The sequence below is a fragment of the Orcinus orca genome, chromosome 8 (assembly GCF_937001465.1).
Source record: "Orcinus orca chromosome 8, mOrcOrc1.1, whole genome shotgun sequence".
Taxonomy (NCBI): Eukaryota; Metazoa; Chordata; class Mammalia; order Artiodactyla; family Delphinidae; genus Orcinus; species Orcinus orca.
The window spans coordinates 95,679,671-95,694,773 of NC_064566.1; the positions used below are offsets into that span (position 1 = coordinate 95,679,671).

At 52.8% G+C, this 15,103-nt stretch overlaps 3 protein-coding genes across 6 annotated transcripts in view; 2 read left to right on the forward strand and 1 right to left on the reverse strand.

Moving 5' to 3' along the window:
- The first annotated feature begins 282 nt into the window (after positions 1 to 282).
- NHERF4 (NHERF family PDZ scaffold protein 4) lies at positions 283 to 4,668 on the forward strand. 2 transcript variants are annotated; one of them, XM_033434419.2, is made up of 9 exons: positions 283 to 535; positions 1,095 to 1,306; positions 1,576 to 1,765; positions 1,856 to 1,992; positions 2,254 to 2,458; positions 2,683 to 2,879; positions 2,980 to 3,198; positions 3,347 to 3,547; positions 3,804 to 4,668. In XM_033434419.2, exons 1-9 carry the CDS (start codon positions 283 to 285, stop codon positions 3,831 to 3,833), a joined length of 1,644 nt encoding a protein of 547 aa, XP_033290310.1. In that variant the 3' UTR covers positions 3,834 to 4,668. The 2 variants fall into 2 exon arrangements, with proteins under 2 accessions (XP_033290310.1, XP_033290311.1); XM_033434420.2 differs by lacking the exon at positions 283 to 535 and adding an exon at positions 651 to 765.
- Positions 4,669 to 4,790: 122 nt separating this feature from the next.
- Positions 4,791 to 10,744, reverse strand: CCDC153 (coiled-coil domain containing 153). Its single transcript, XM_033434690.2, is given in 8 exon segments — positions 4,791 to 5,538; positions 5,541 to 5,580; positions 5,846 to 5,975; positions 7,394 to 7,490; positions 7,990 to 8,109; positions 8,645 to 8,710; positions 9,136 to 9,217; positions 9,520 to 10,744. Coding segments are annotated over 8 exon segments (834 nt in total). The 5' UTR covers positions 9,757 to 10,744; the 3' UTR covers positions 4,791 to 5,476.
- A 3,808-nt stretch (positions 10,745 to 14,552) lies between these two features.
- The window catches only part of CBL (Cbl proto-oncogene), an 88,890-nt gene continuing 88,339 nt past the window's right edge, over positions 14,553 to 15,103 (forward strand). The window contains exon 1 of one of the 3 annotated variants that reach the window (XM_004273300.3): positions 14,553 to 15,098. In XM_004273300.3, coding sequence (XP_004273348.1) covers positions 14,904 to 15,098 — 195 coding nt within the window. In that variant the 5' untranslated portion in view covers positions 14,553 to 14,903. The remainder of the gene's footprint in view (positions 15,099 to 15,103) is intronic. The other 2 variants (XM_049712963.1, XM_049712964.1) reach the window with 2 other exon arrangements.

The window sequence follows — 15,103 nt, forward strand, 5'->3', positions numbered from 1 at the left end:
ATTACCGACCGCTTCTAAGGCAGCGTCTTGGAGGAGGCGGGACGTGGCGGGGTAGGTGGGAGGGCCAGCTGGTTTCGATGGACCTTGTCCCTGCACTGAGCCTGGCTCGCTGATCCAACCATGCAGGCAGCTGCAGGTAAGAGGCCAGGAGAAATCCTCTGCGGGGGGCTTTAGGGCAGAGGGCAGATTGGAAGGCTTTGGGACCAGGACACACTTGGTACTGGGGCTTGGAGCCCTGAGGCAAGTAGACTGGAAGTCAGGAGGGGAGAGGTGAGTGGTTGGATGTGTCTGCCTTACTGGTCCACGCCCTGTACTGATATGCTGGGACTTCCGTGCGTATCAGGAGGCCTTGGCCGGGGAGGGGAAGGAAGGGGAAGGGAAGACCCTTTTGGAGCGAGTCCTGAATTTGGGGGTTCCCCGAAGTCCTTTCAGTTAATGACCATGGAAGAGGAGTCTCGGGGGGGCAGAATGTGCCTCTCCTCCCCTCACCCCTTCTTTTCCCAGCAGATCTTCAGGACACAGCTTCCTTGGCCCCGTAAGTGCTGTGCTGTGAAGGACTGGGGCAAGGGGAGGAGGGATTGAAGGTGGGGAAGCTCTTCAGCTGCCATTAGCCATTAGCACCTCAAGGCGAGCCTGGGACCCAAGTCCGGATGTCAGTTTTCTCCTACCTGCTTGACTTGCTTCCTTGCAGGAAGTTTGAGTTTAACCCCAAACTGGGCATTGATAATCCTGTGCTCTCCCTGGCTGAAGACCACGAGCCCTCTGGTAACCCCCCACCACTTGGGGCAACCGTTTCCTTTCCCCAGAGCCACCAGGGCTCCACACAGCTTCCCGTCTCCTTGGTAACCACTCACTCTGTCTCCCTCTGATAACAGCCTTGGTGGGAGTATCCACGTGGCGGTGGAAGGGGGCCAGGCATTTCCTGTCCCTGCCACTCTGCCTGGTCCGTGTTCAGTCCCCCTGCCCAATACCTAACTGGGCAGAAGCCTGTCTGGTGTTCTATCACAGGGCAGGGTCTGCCAGACACAAGGTGACTTGTACTTGGGTCATGTCCCCTCTCCTCCCGCTTTTCTGCTGCCCACCTCCCCTTCCAGATCTCTGGAGCCTGGAACGACCTCGCTTCTATCTGCTCAACAGAGAGGAGGGCAGGAGTTTTGGCTTCCACTTGCAGCAGCAGCGGGGCAGGGCTGGGCATGTGGTGTGCAGGGTGGAGCCAGGCACCTCTGCCCAGCGCCAGGGTCTTCGGGAAGGAGACTGTATCCTGGGGGTGAACAACCATGTCGTGGAACATGAAGACTATTCAGTGGTGAGGTTGGGCTGGGACCCCTGTGGTACAGGAGAACATTCTATAGCACCTCAGGGAGACAGAAGCCGGTTGGCCACCTCCCTGGGTATATGGGGGCAGGACCCAAGCCTGAACCTCCCCCACCTCCCAGAACTTAGGGACGCCCAGGCCCGAATGGTTGCGTGAAGGTCTCCAGAGAGCTGGTTCCCATGGTGAAAAGTGTAGCTTCCAGGGAGGGGAAGCTGGCAAGAGGGGCCAGCCCAAGCCTGCTCCGTGTGCCCACCGTTCAGGTGATACGCCGCATCCGGGCCAGCGGTCCTCGGGTACTGCTGACGGTGTTGGCGCAGCACGTGCGTGAGGTGGCCCGAGCTCAGCAGGGAAACGACGCCCACCTCTGTCCCACGCTCGGCCGAGGGGTCCGGCCTCGGCTGTGCCACATAGTGAAAGACAAGGGCGGCTTTGGCTTCAGTATCACCCAAGGTGGGCTTGGAGCTCGGGAGGGCTCAGGAGGGGGCTCTCAGCCCTGCTCTGGGCAGGCAGCAGGCAGGGACTTGCTGTTTGTGCTTCCAGGACATCGGGGTCCTTTCTGGTTAGTGCTGAGCACTGGAGGAGCAGCTGAGCAGGCAGGAGTGCCCCCTGGGGCCCGGCTGCTAGAAGTGAATGGGGTCAGCGTGGAGAAGTTCACGCATACCCAACTCAGCAAGAAGGTATGACTGCCTGTTTCCCATCCATCCTCACCCCTCGGGCCTGGTCCCTGCCTCTGGAAGCAGACTCCTCCTCCACACGCCTAATTGCCTGATCCGATCTTGTAGCTGTCACCATCCTTCCCTTTATGCTCTGTGCTGGGTCCTCCCCTCCCTTCCCTAGTGCCTCATTCCTGGGCCTGGGGAGAGGGGCTGTGAGGAGGCGCCTGCCTCTGCCCTCCCTACCCAGGTGGTTGACGCTGATGCCCTGCTGGGTCCCCACAGCTTTGGCAGAGTGGCAAGCAGGTGACCCTGCTGGTGGCAGGGCCAGAGGTGGAGGAACAGTGTCGCCAGCTGGGAATGCCCCTGGCTGCACCCCTGGCAGAGGGCTGGGCACTGCCCACCAAGCCCCGCTGTCTGCATCTAGAGAAAGGGCCCCAGGGCTTCGGGTTCGTGCTCCGAGAGGAGAAGGGCCTTGACGGTAGGCTTGGTGAGTGAGAGCCCTGGGGGCAGGGAGGGAAGGTGGGCCTTGGGGTGGGCACACAAGTGTATATATACACCTCTCAGTGCACACAAGTGGTGGCCCTGGCTGAACCCCAGCCCGGGCCTCCTCCTCTTGTGTAGCCCTGGGTCAGTCCCCCGGTGTGCATATGGTGGCCTGGGCCGGCACTGGGGGTCAGTGGGGAAGGAGCAGTGAGGATGTCTGCATCCCAGGTCAGTTCCTGTGGGAGGTGGACCCAGGACTGCCAGCAGAGAAGGCCGGGATGCAGGCTGGGGACCGGCTGGTGGCTGTGGCTGGGGAGAGCGTGGAAGGGCTGGGCCATGAAGAGACAGTGTCCAAGATCCGGGCGCAGGGCTCCTGCGTCTCGCTCATCGTCGTTGACCCCGAGGCTGACCGCTTCTTCAACATGGTGCGAGCTGAGGGGCGGGGGCTAGAGAGAGGGCAGGAAGAGAGCAGGGCTCGGGTGGGGGAACAAGCAGCATGGTTTGTCCTATCTTCCTCTTTTCCAGGTTCGCTTGTCCCCACTTCTCTTCTTGGAGAGCACAGAGGCTCCTGACTCTCCCCAGGATACCTGCTCAGCCTCTCTGGTTGAGACCAGGGACCCACCAGTTGAAGACACAACCGTCCCACGCGGCTTCCGCCAGTGCTGCCTGTACCCTGGGCCTGGCGGTGGCTATGGCTTCCGACTCAGCTGTGTGGCCAGTGGGCCTCATCTCTTCATCTCCCAGGTGACTGATGCCCCAGGGACCTTGGATCTTTTCAATCATTTGCCTCTTGACAAGCCTTCCTCTGCTTCCCTCCCAGAGCCTCAGTACACCCAGCAGACTTTTCCCTGGTGTTCCAAGCTCTACATTCCCCCTCACCCCATTCCACCAGGTGACCCTAGGAGGCTCAGCTGCCCGGGCGGGACTGCAAATGGGAGATGTGATTCTGGAGGTGAACGGGAATCCCATGGGCGGAGAGAATGACCTGGAAAGACTTCAGCAGCTGGCTGAGGCGGAGCCACCCCTATGCCTGAAGCTGGCGGCCAGATCTCAGCAGGGCTTGGAAGCCTGGATTCCCCCAGGGTCTGGAGAGGTGAGGAAGAAGAGACAGATGGACTGTGAGTCAGCCAGAAGAGGACAGAGGGGAGCCAGAGCAGAGGGCAGAGCGGGAAGCTGCAGGGTGAAGCAGGGTGGGGCACTCAGGTTGGGACTTTAGGCCATGGTACGTGGGGACAGAAGGACCCAGGGAAGAAGCCCCGTTCCTGGGCATCCCAGTGAGGGGGGGGGGGCACAGGGAAAGGGAACTCTTCTGGTCTCTGAATGACCTCTTCCCTTCTTTCTCTGCTTAGGACTGGGCTGTAGCCTCAGATCTACTGTAGCACGCCCCATGCCTGGCACAGATCTGCCCAAGCTTTCCTGTCTCCACTCTCCAGCCTGAGGTGGTGGGAGCTGAGATGCTCTCTTTAAACCAGAAGCTGCAGCTCTAGGACTCCGGATACCTCCATCACAGGATAGTCCTTGGCCTCCCTCCCTTCCCATGGGCCCACATCCTAGAAGAGGGTGTGGCCAGAGGCCTCAGGTGGGCCCATGAGGGATTCTCCCCTTTGATTCCAAAGGAAGTCACATGGGATCTTTGGGAGCTGTGCCCCAAGGATGAAGATCTGCGTGAGATGAGTGGTATGATTTTGTGATTTATAACAAGAAATATATGTGTGGCCTTCATACCCTTTCCTGGCACAGAGCTCCTAAAATGCTTGGAATTTCCTAAGTAGTAAGAGAGAGAAAGCTGTCTTCTGTTTTTGACAATAAGCCCCTTTCAACTACACCTAGTTTTGTTAATGAGGTGACTCTTGAAAAGCACCTGAGAATGGGGCACTGGTTTCCAGGGGAACCAGTCATGTGATTAGAGGTTTGGAACTTTCAGTGCCCCACCCCCACCGCTACCCTCAACCTCCTGGGAGGGGAGAGGGACTGGAGGTTGAATTAATCACCAGTGTTCAATGGATCTTGCCTACATAATGAAGCCTCCATAGAAACCCAAAAGGACAGTTTCAGAGAGCTTTCCGTGTTGCTGAACACGTGCAGGTGCTGGGAGGGTGGCGCACCTGGAGAGGGCGTGAAGCTTCCATGGTCATACCTCGCCCGGTTTATCTCTTCCATCTGGCTGTTCCTGAGTTGTGTTCTTTATAATAAACTGGTAATCTAGTAACTAAACTGTTTCCCTGAGTTCAATCACTCTAGCAAATGATTGAACCCAAGGAGGGGGTTGTGGGAACCTCTGATTATAGCTAGTAGGTCAGAAGCACAATCTCTGGACTCGAGATTGGTATTGGAGGTCGAGGGCAGTCTGTGGGACAGAACCCTTAACCTGCGGGATCTGATGATACCTCCAGGTAGACTGTGTCGGAATTGAGTTAAATTGTAACACAAAAGTTAAATTGTGTCAACGGAGAATTACTTGGTGTGGGAAACCTCCCTCCTCCACGTTTCACCAGAAATGAAGTAGAACTGAGAACGTTGTAGCAAAATAGAGAAGAAACAGAGTTTTCCCTTTCCCGGCGGGCTGTGGGGCCGGCTAGGATTGAAGCCACCTGGAATTTGCCCTAAGCATGACTCCAGGACTGTTGGGTATATTGCAGGAACTTGGAGACCGGCTGCACCTTCCCTCTGTGGGCACCTTAGGATTGTGGGAGCTGGTGCCTGGTCACCGTTGGTCTATTATAGAAATGGCCTTTCCCCACAAATCTGGCTGCCTTTGTTTGTGTTGGTGGGGGTAGGGTGACCAAAAGGGCCTCAGGCTCAAGGGGTGGGACCCAGTTTCTCTAGGAGAGAAGTTGAGACCTTGTCAAATTTCTCTCTTCTTATTCAGTCTCCAGGGTAATGGGTCAGCCCAGAACTGAGATGTTCCTATGAGGGGCACTCATCTCTGCCCAAAATCACAGCCCCCAGTCCTGTTGAGTTCTACATACAGACAGCGTTATTGCTGGGGCCTCAGAGGGCCCCAGAGACTAGAGGCTCACAGTCAAAGATCCAGGGGGTTGAGTCCAAACTGGCGGAGCTGCTCCTTGTGCCGGGCGTGGACGGCTTGACGGCTCTCAGTTTGGCCGAGAGCCAGTCCAGGCTGTCCTGCAGACACCAAGCTTCAGATCTCAGGAAGGGAGAGGGCTGGCTGAGGGGTGTCCCAGGTTGGTCTGTAAGCTGTCCTGGACAGTGTTTTTTCAAAGCTCTTATTCTTCGTGGGTAGGCATGGTTGTATCCCCTGAGGATAGAGCAGAGTTCCCTACGGAGATGCTTCTTTTCCTTCCCCCTGGCCTGTCATTGTCACATTAGCTGGGATTTTTGGGGGGGTGCTGGGCACTGGGATGGCTGGCCTTCAGAGGGTAGGGCTTACATGTAAGATTTCCTCGTATTTGGCCTCCATGTCTGCCACGTGGGCCCGAAGCTGAGCCAGAGTTCGGTCCCACTCTCCAAGGGCCTGCAAGGCCTCTCTCCGTGTAGCCCTCAGCCTCCCTTTGGCACATCTCTGGGGACGGGGGCAGAAGGATGAAAGAGGACAGGACGGTGACACTCCACCCTTGAACAGAGTCTCCAAAGGGACCCAAAGAGCAGAACTTGAGTGGGATCATTCCAGACTTCCCCAGAGCCATCAACTTTCCCATAGTTCCTATAAAGAGCTGAAATATACCATTAAGGTAGAGTAGAGAGAGTGGGCTTGGGACAAGAGATCTGAGTCCCAAATCTGGTTGTCATTTACTACTTGTGTAATGTCTGACATCTCTCTCTCTGAGACTCAGTTTCTTCATCTTTATAGAGAAAATGACCCATACTTCACAGGCTTGTTGTGAGAGTTAAATGTGATAATGTATGGGAAAGCACCTAGTAGGCAGGAAGTGCTTCATAAACGCTGACTGCGTTTAAATTTGAGATAAGGCAAAGATTAGGAAAGGGGCTCAGGGCCTGCATGGCAGATAAGCAGCTCTTGGATATCTATAGCTAAAATAAAGCTATTTTAGGATAAGAAAATTTGAGGCCAAAATTGTGGAAAATCTGTGCACCATGCTAAAATTTTTCAACTCTATCCTGTTACCAAGATGGAAGAGAACAAAAGCTTATATATATATACACACACACACACACACACACACACACACACACACACACACACATACATGTATATGCTTATTTAGAAGCTCTCCCATTTATTAGCAAATAGTTATTTAGGACCTACCATGCATTAGGCCTTGAAGATAAGGAAATAAGTAGTTAAACAGTTTCATTTAAGCTTGGTTTCATTATAAAAATCAGCCAAACTGAGCGGGAATATGTTTTGCTTATGGGAGACATGGCGGTGGTGGGGAGTGAGAACTGGATTTGGAGACACCACTGAGAGAGGGAAATGGGGTGAGAGACTTAGGTCGTCTTCTTCTTTTTTTTTTTTTTTTAAAATTTATTTATTTATTTATTTATTTATGGCTGTGTTGGGTCTTCATTTCTGTGCGAGGGCTTTTTCTCTAGTTGTGGCAAGTGGGGGCCACTCTACACCGCGGTGCGCGGGCCTCTCACTGTCGTGGCCTCTCTTGCTGCGGAGCACAGGCTCCAGACGCGCAGGCTCAGTAGTTGTGGCTCACGGGCCTAGTGGCTCCGCGGCATGTGGGATCCTCCCAGACCAGGGCTCAAACCCACATCCCCCGCGCTAGCAGGCAGATTCTCAACCACTGCGCCACCAGGGAAGACCAAGGTCTTCTTCTTATAGCTTAAGATTTTTTTTTTGCTGTCCTGAACCGTCTGCTGCGATTCTCAATGGTGGGAAGGTCAGTGGGGAAAGCAATATGAGAGCTTAGATTGCAGTCTTCTAGAGAAGAAACATCCTAAATCCACCTCTTCAGTCTGGGCAGCAGCAGTGATCCCCCGAGAGAAAGGGCTTCGAGGGTGGGGAAGCTGATCTAACTGCGCCCAAAGGCGCCTCACTTCCTCCTCCAGCTGCCTGCTTTGTGTCTCCATCACCTCCTGCAGGGTGCAGCACTGACGACTCATGTCTGTGGTGGGGATGGTGGGTGGCCAGGGACCCAGGTGGGGACAGAGGGATGGAGAAAGGATGGGAAGTTGTGAGTAGGGAGGGCTCTGCTTGGTCCAGTGGGGCAGATACATAAAGGCCTTTTGGTTCTTCTTGTGGTGATTCTGAGAAGCTGGGGAAGGAGCTAGGAAACAAGGTCCCCTTCCCCCTGCCACTCAGGATGGGGATTCAGGCCCTTCTCTCCACTCAGTCCCACAGGATGAATGAGATAAAGGCTGTGGCTGCGTATTGTAACCCACACAGCATCAAGCGTGTGGCATGGGCCATCATGGAAGCTCCCTGCCCAAGATCCCAGAGGCCTTTGTTTGGTTCCTTCAGGATTCTTGTGTGTGCTGGGAAGGCTGAGACTAGGCATGGCAGATGCGAGTCCTCCTTGTCTCCCTACCCAGCAACCTCTGGCCCTCTTGGGTGTCCTCTTCCAGGCCCCTGTCTCCTGCCCACCTGCTTAATCAACTGCACACCTGCATATATGGCCTTCCCTTCACTCCAGGCCCCCTCCAGTTCAGCCTCCAGTTCTTGTATCCTCTGCTTCAGCTTGTCTTCAGAAGCCTTGGCTTGGCAGGCCTCATCCCTCCACAGAGCTGTGAACAGTCCCAGAGCAGCCCTCAGGACTGGCTGGGGACTCCACTAAATCAGCCCTGATGGCCTTGATGGACTCTGCCCACCTTTGGAAACCTGGCAGCAGGCTGCCAGTCTCTCATTGTCATTCTGGTGTTTGTATTTTTCCCCCCTAGAATCCTACAGGCTCTTCGTTACTAAGAACCACAAACTCCCTCTGTGTTCTGGCTATGAAAAATAGCTGCCTTGGGACTTCCCTGGCAGTCCAGCGATTGGGACTCCATGCTTCTACCGCAGGGGGTGAGGGTTCGATCCCTGGTCGGGGAACCCTCATTCCGCGTGGTGCGGACAAAAAATTAAGAAAAATATAGCTGCCTTTATCAGCCCTTACTGCCCACCGTTTCCTCACAACCCTAACTCTTGACAATCTTTTTCCACTAGGGGATGGTTAGAGATCAGCTCAGCCCTCTACCGTAGCTCCAACCCTTCAAGCTCCCAGGGGTACAGAAATGCCCATTGTCCCACCTCTATTGCCCCCAGAACTTCCACTCTTCTTACCCAAGTGGTCTTGGAGCATCTCCTTTTCCAGCAGTGCCAGCCTGTGTATGGATTCAGTCTCCACATCTGCCCTGGCAAGATGGCAGAGCCTCAGCTTGTCAGGATCTCAGCCTTACCTACTCCCCTCCCATCCTCATCCCACACCCTGGAGTTTTTTTTTTTTTTTGCAGGATATCTCAGGACCACTAAATGAGGGATCTCTGATGGCAAAGTCTAATGAGTTCACTGCCCAGCACATAGCAGGTACTCAAAAGATGTGTAATGAATACATAAGGAAGGCACAGAGCCAGAGGGGGCTCAGATGGGCATGGGTGCTGATTTTCCCACTTCCCCAGCTCCATGGAATCTGGATGCAGATACGAAGGAGGAGGGTCAAGACAGCTCCGTCTTATCGGGCAGAGGGCTGAGTTCTCTCTGGAGGACCTCTGCTCGGTCTCTGAGCCAGAACGTGGAGAAGCAGGGGGCACTCACCTCCACCCAGCCTGACTCACCAACAGCTGCATTCCTTTTCTTCTTCTGTGTCCCAGGTTTTGTCCCTTTCTCTTTGGTCTTAGGTCGTATTTCCTTGCTGTCCTGGGGGAGAGAGGGGACTCGTATTTAGGTCTGGACAATGGAGATGCTTACCTGACCCCTAGACTGAACCAGGAGTCTCAGGAGAATTAGTGTTCTAGTCTCCAACTCTGTCTCTTATACTTTTCAGAAGCTTCTGTTCTTGGTTTCCTTGGAAACTTAGGCAAGGCTGAGGCCACTGGGAAGGATGGAGTTGTTTCTCTCTATCGGTCAGGTTCTGAGTACAGAAATCATTCCTCTCAATCCTCTTTCAGAGAAAACAAAGCTCAGTACCTGGTCCCCTTCCCTCTTCCCATCATCCTTACCCTGCCTCTTCCTTTCTGCAAGACCCTCTCTTGCCTCTGTCGTGTCTCCCTGTGGTGTGACCCACTCACGAGGAGGGGCAGAGAAAAGGCCCAACGATCTAGGAGCCAGAGGAGGAGACTGGGTTCTGGGAACCAATCCAGAGTGGCAAATTTCTGTCCGGGGCGGGACTGAGAACTGGAAGGTTGGGTTTCTGGAGGCGGCATGTTGTCCGGGCAACTGGGAAACATGGTGTTCATAGGAAGGTAGAAGGGACTAAATACAAAGCTTAAAATACCAAGGTCTCAGAGGGCCAATACTCTCCTTATCCCCAAATCCTAAGTGTAGTTTGAGGAGAAAGGGCTTTGGAGCCGATCATCTATGATTCACTTCTCTGTAGCACAGCCTGCAATTTGGAGACTTACAAATTACAGATTTACACATCTGAAATAATGCTGTTGTGCTGATACAGAGGAAAAGGACTGACAGTAGCCATTTTGGGCAATTTACACATCCCAAGGTCTCATCAGCAAAATGACATTCTCAGGTTTAAAACTGAAGCTCTCCTTCAGGAAGGCACTCTGTGGTGTATGAAGGAAAGAAGTGCAGAAGAAGGTGGTTGAGAGAGTTTCCCCTTTCAGAGAAATGAGACGCAGAGGAGAGGTAGACCCAGGACCCCAGGGTGTTGACATAGAGAGATGCAAATGGAGAAGAAAGGGCACTGGTTAGAGATAGGAGCTGTGAGTTCTTTTCCCCTCCGTCCGGATATGTAAACTTGAGCAAGCCATTTAAACTTGCTCAGCCTCAGTTTCCTGGTCTTGAAATATTTGATTTTGGGGAATTCCCTGGCTGTCCAGTGGTTAGGACTCTGCGCTTCCCCTGCAAGGGGCACAGGTTCGATCCCTGGTTGGGGAAATAAGATCCTGCAAGCCACAGCGTGCGGCCAAAAAATAAAAAAGAAATCTTTGATTTTGTAAATCTTGAAAGGCCTGGATTTCCCCTGGGTATTTACAGGACTATCTTCTCTCATTGTGACTTAATGTATTGCTTCTTTTCCCGTATTCCTGTCTGTGGTTGACTTTCAGACAGGTGCTGAGAAAATACCTTGCTTGGCTCTCTGCAGTACTGAGTTGGTTGGGGCTCCCTCTAGTGGACTTACTTGACCTTCTACTGAGTCTCCTGCGTTTTTCTTTCTTTCTTTCTTTTTTTTTTTTTTCCGGTACGCGGGCCTCTCACTGTTGTGGCCTCTCCCGCTGCTGCGGAGCACAGGCTCCGGACGCGCAGGCTCAGCGGCCATGGCTCACGGGCCCAGCCGCTCCGCGGCATGTGGGATCTTCCCGGACCGGGGCACGAACCCGTGTACCCTGCATCGGCAAGCGGACTCTCAACCACTGCGCCACCAGGGAAGCCCATTTACTGCCTTTTTTTTTTTTTTTTTTTTTTTTTTGTGGTACGCGGGCCTCTCACTGTTGTGGTCTCTCCCGTTGCGGAGCACAGGCTCCAGACGTGCAGGCTCAGCGGCCATGGCTCACGGGCCCAGCCACTCCACGGCATGTGGGATCTTCCCGGACCGGGACACGAACCCGTGTCCCCTGCATTGGCAGGCGGACTCCCAACCACTGCGCCACCAGGGAAGCCCTTCTGCGTTTTTCTATTTAAATTATTTACTGAGCAATGTTGGGGGGTTGCCCCCCACTTAGGGATGCTTCTTGCTGGAGTCATGAAGAGTTGGAAAAATAAATCTGGGGAAGGGACAATGACGAGTGGTTTGCCCTGGTCAGCAGCCCTCGTCCCCCACCCCCTCTCTCCAGCCCTGTGCTATTGGGAGCCTTGTTGTCTGTCTGTCACTGGGATCTCTGGACACCATACTGGCTAGAATGAAAACAGCAGAAACTTCAGGGCTTTTCCCCTTGCGGATTAAGGGAACTGCAGACTCTTTCTTTAGATATTTCTATCTCTGTCTTCCTCAACATTTTTTGGTCATTTTTGGTCAATTGCCTGTTGTCAGGAACAGATCTGAAGAAATAGCCGTGAGATCTGGGGGAAAAAATCCTTCCTCTAGGGAGCAGGCAGATTCAGGCAGAGGCTGATGATATTTATTTGTCACCTTCGTGGCTGCAGGGTACCTCTCTGACCCCGGGGACATTTTACAGAGTAAAGAGAAGAAGCGGCCTTGTCCTTCCCGTTGCTTACTGTTCCTGTACCTCAGTGTCAGATAACCTTGGGCACATCTCCCAAATCGGAGATTTTTCTTCTAATCTTGAAGCATGTTTTTCATTTATTCCCCCCCTCCCCCCAGAACCCTCTCTCCCTGAGTAGGAATGCAGTAGAGGTTCCTGTCCTGGTCCTTCCCTTCATCCAGAAGCCTGTTTGAGGACTTTTGAATAGAATAATTAGTGTCTCTGTTGTGCTGATGCACGGAGTCCCATATTGAGGACAGAAATTACAGAGTATAAACAACATATCGTGTCTCAGAAAAGCATTTAGTTTTCAAATATATTCAGTCAACCGACTTTCAGGTGCAGAGAGGATGTGGTTTGGGGCGAAGGTGAAATGGAATAAGAAAATTGCCACAGGTCACATGATGTGATACAAACTGAGCCAGCTGTAGAATAATCCAGGAATGAGAATGACATTGTGATCAACAATTCAACCTCCAGCACATTATGAAAAGAAGCCAAGTGAAAATTGTGAAAGAAAGGCCAATCTTTCTTTCTTTCTTCATTAACCTCAGTTCATAAGTGAAAACAGGAACGATCATTTCAGCACAACTCTGTCTTCCTTTGAATAGGATCCCTTCTGGGGGTTTTAAAGAGATACAGAGGAGAGAAGCATCACCCTCTCTACTTCATGCAAATGTGAGACAAATATAGGTCATCATATATTAAAAGAAATATGGGACTTCCCTGGTGGCGCAGTGGTTAAGAATCTGCCTTCCAAAGCAGGGGACACGGGTTCAAGCCCTGGTCCAGGAAGATCCCACATGCCGCGGAGCAACTGAGCCCGTGCGCCACAACTACTGAGCCTGCGCTCTAGTGCCCGCGAGTCACAACTACTGAGCCCACGTGCCATAACTACTGAAGTCCACGTGCCTAGAGCCTGTGCTCCGCAACAAGAGAAGCCACCACAATGAGAAGCCCGCACACCACGACGAAGAGTAGCACCTGCTCGCCCCATCTAAAGTCCGTGCGCAACAACAAAGACCCAACGCAGCCAAAAATAAATAAATAGATAAATAAATAAAAAAGAAATATGGCTTACTACAGCAGAAAAAGAGTGCAAATTTTACAATTCCATTCTATACAGACCATACTGAACATAATGCAAATTGGAAGCCTTAAACCAAGCCAGAGATGTACAATGATGATGTACATTGTGAAGATGACCTACAAGCTCATACACAGCTCCAAGGGTTAATTTCTTAACCTATATTCCATAAAATCTAGGATTTGACTACGAGGGGAAAAAGTACCCTTGCATGTCTATAGTGTGCTAGGTACTGTGGAAGACCAAAGTCGATAAGACAATATAGCATAAATTAATGTGTGGCAGGTGAGAAATAGATGGTTATGGAAATTTAGAGGAGGACTGTCTGGAAAGGAGGACAATATTTGAGTTGAGTATAAAAAAATGGATTGGACTTTAGTAGCACTCTTTAGGCAGAGGGAATGCTCTGAGTAATAGTGATGAAAAAAGAAAGAATTGTGGTATTTTGTGAGTTGGTGAGTCACCCAGCATGGGATATATGTACTGGAGTAGTACAAAACTGCAAGGTAGTTTGGAGTTAGATCATAACTGTTAATTTCATTCAGGAGGCAATGGGGAGTGTTTAAAGTGTTTTGTTTTGTTTTGTTTTATGCTGTCAGACCTATACGTTAGGAACACTGGTCTGGTGGCAGCATGGATTGGAGGTGGCAGGGAAATCAGTGAGGAAAAGGTTTCAATAGACCAAGGCAGAGGGAAGGAGAGCCTGCAACTAAGGGTGGATGCACTAGGGATGGGAAGTTTTGACAATTATCTAAGAGCTTTGCCTATATGTTTTCTTTAGACGTTTTAACTCTTTCTAGGTAGGAATTGACTAATGGAAATTCTACTGATAGGAAATAATAATTTTGACTCTGCAATCAATCTTAGATACAGGCCATTGAATTACAGACAAGGATATTTTTTCCCCTCTTACAGGACTGTTTGATAAGCTTAATTCCCTAATCAGTCAAGAGCTTTGTAGAAGAGCTAGGTGGGGAATCTAAGGAGGAAGTGAGTACTTATTGAGACACCAGGGCCTGCATACTCCCAAAGCGGAGGCTCAGAATTAGCAAATTGGGGCAGGGCACTTCCTTCTTTGGGAGAGAGGTTCTTTTTTTCAAAGTTTTCAAAGGAACTTTGAGACTAGAAAAGTGGAAGTGACTGGGAACCGCATTACTGTTCCCTGGGAGGAGCGAGGACTCCTCAGGCCAGGGCTTGAAGCTCAAGGTTTCCGTGGTCAGGGCTTGATGCTGGCAGTGCCCACCTGTGGTGCAGTGTGCTGCGCAGGGGAATCTTAAGTACACATTCAATTTCCAGAAAAGGAACTTGTGTTCAAAGCAAAAAAAGGGGTAAGTGTTTTGTTTTCAGAAGGGTCAAAGGGCCTGGAAGAAGAGCTCGAGGCCTAAGTGTCTCAAGCCTTTCTGGGGTCTAATCAGGATGCAACAATCTGCAGCATTCACATTCCTGTCCTTGGTCCTGACTTAACTAGTTTAAAACACTAAGGAGTGGGGAAAAATTTCCCTTTTTCTCCCACAGTGTTAAGAAGCAAACAGCTTTAAGTTCAATTTCCTCATTTGTCAGGTGTGGGGTAAAGACTTGAAGTTCAGATTCTTTCTATGGCCACCTGTCTTAATTTAAATAGCCCAATGACCGCCTCCAGGAGGGTCATCCCACAACCCACAAGGAACACGGAGGGCTCGGCTTCTGCCTAGTGCGCAGGCTCCACGTTAGACCCCGCCCCGCCCTTTCCCCGCTCCTCCAGCAGGGGGCGCAGCGCGAAGGTTCTGCCTGGGCAGCGTCCCCCCACCTCGCGGTAGGGGCGGGGGAGACGGCGCGGAAACTTGGCCGCAGCTTTCCGGGAGCTGTGGCTCGGAAAGGGGTGGCGCAGGAGGGGTCGCTCCCCAGTCCCGACGCGGCCGCCGGCTCCGCGCGCTCCTCCCTCCCCCGGGCTCGCGCTCTCTGAAGGGGCGCGCCCGCGCGGACCCACGCTCCCGGCGCCGCCCACTCCCCTCCCCGCGACCGCCCCTCCCTCCGCCCGGACGGCCGGCGGCTGTGACGGCGGCGGCCGGGAGAGGCCCCTCCTTCACGCCCTCCTTCTTTCCCTCACTTGCAGCCAAGCGGAGCCGGCGGACGCGGCTGGGCCCCTAACCCTCCCCGGGCTATGGCCGGCAATGTGAAAAAGAGCTCTGGGGCCGGGGGCGGCGGCGGCTCCGGGGGTTCGGGCTCGGGAGGCCTGATCGGGCTCATGAAGGACGCCTTCCAGCCGCACCACCACCACCACCACCACCTCAGCCCCCACCCTCCGGGCACCGTGGACAAGAAGATGGTGGAGAAGTGCTGGAAGCTCATGGACAAGGTGAA

Bases quoted from the DNA above. Each gene is read 5' to 3' on its own strand.
- NHERF4 (XM_033434419.2), top strand. From the start codon at position 283: ATGTGTCTGCCTTACTGGTCCACGCCCTGTACTGATATGCTGGGACTT. The intron at 536-1,094 runs GTAAGTGCTGTG...CTCCCCTTCCAG, and splicing joins GACACAGCTTCCTTGGCCCC to ATCTCTGGAGCCTGGAACGA. The intron at 1,993-2,253 runs GTATGACTGCCT...GGGTCCCCACAG, and splicing joins ATACCCAACTCAGCAAGAAG to CTTTGGCAGAGTGGCAAGCA.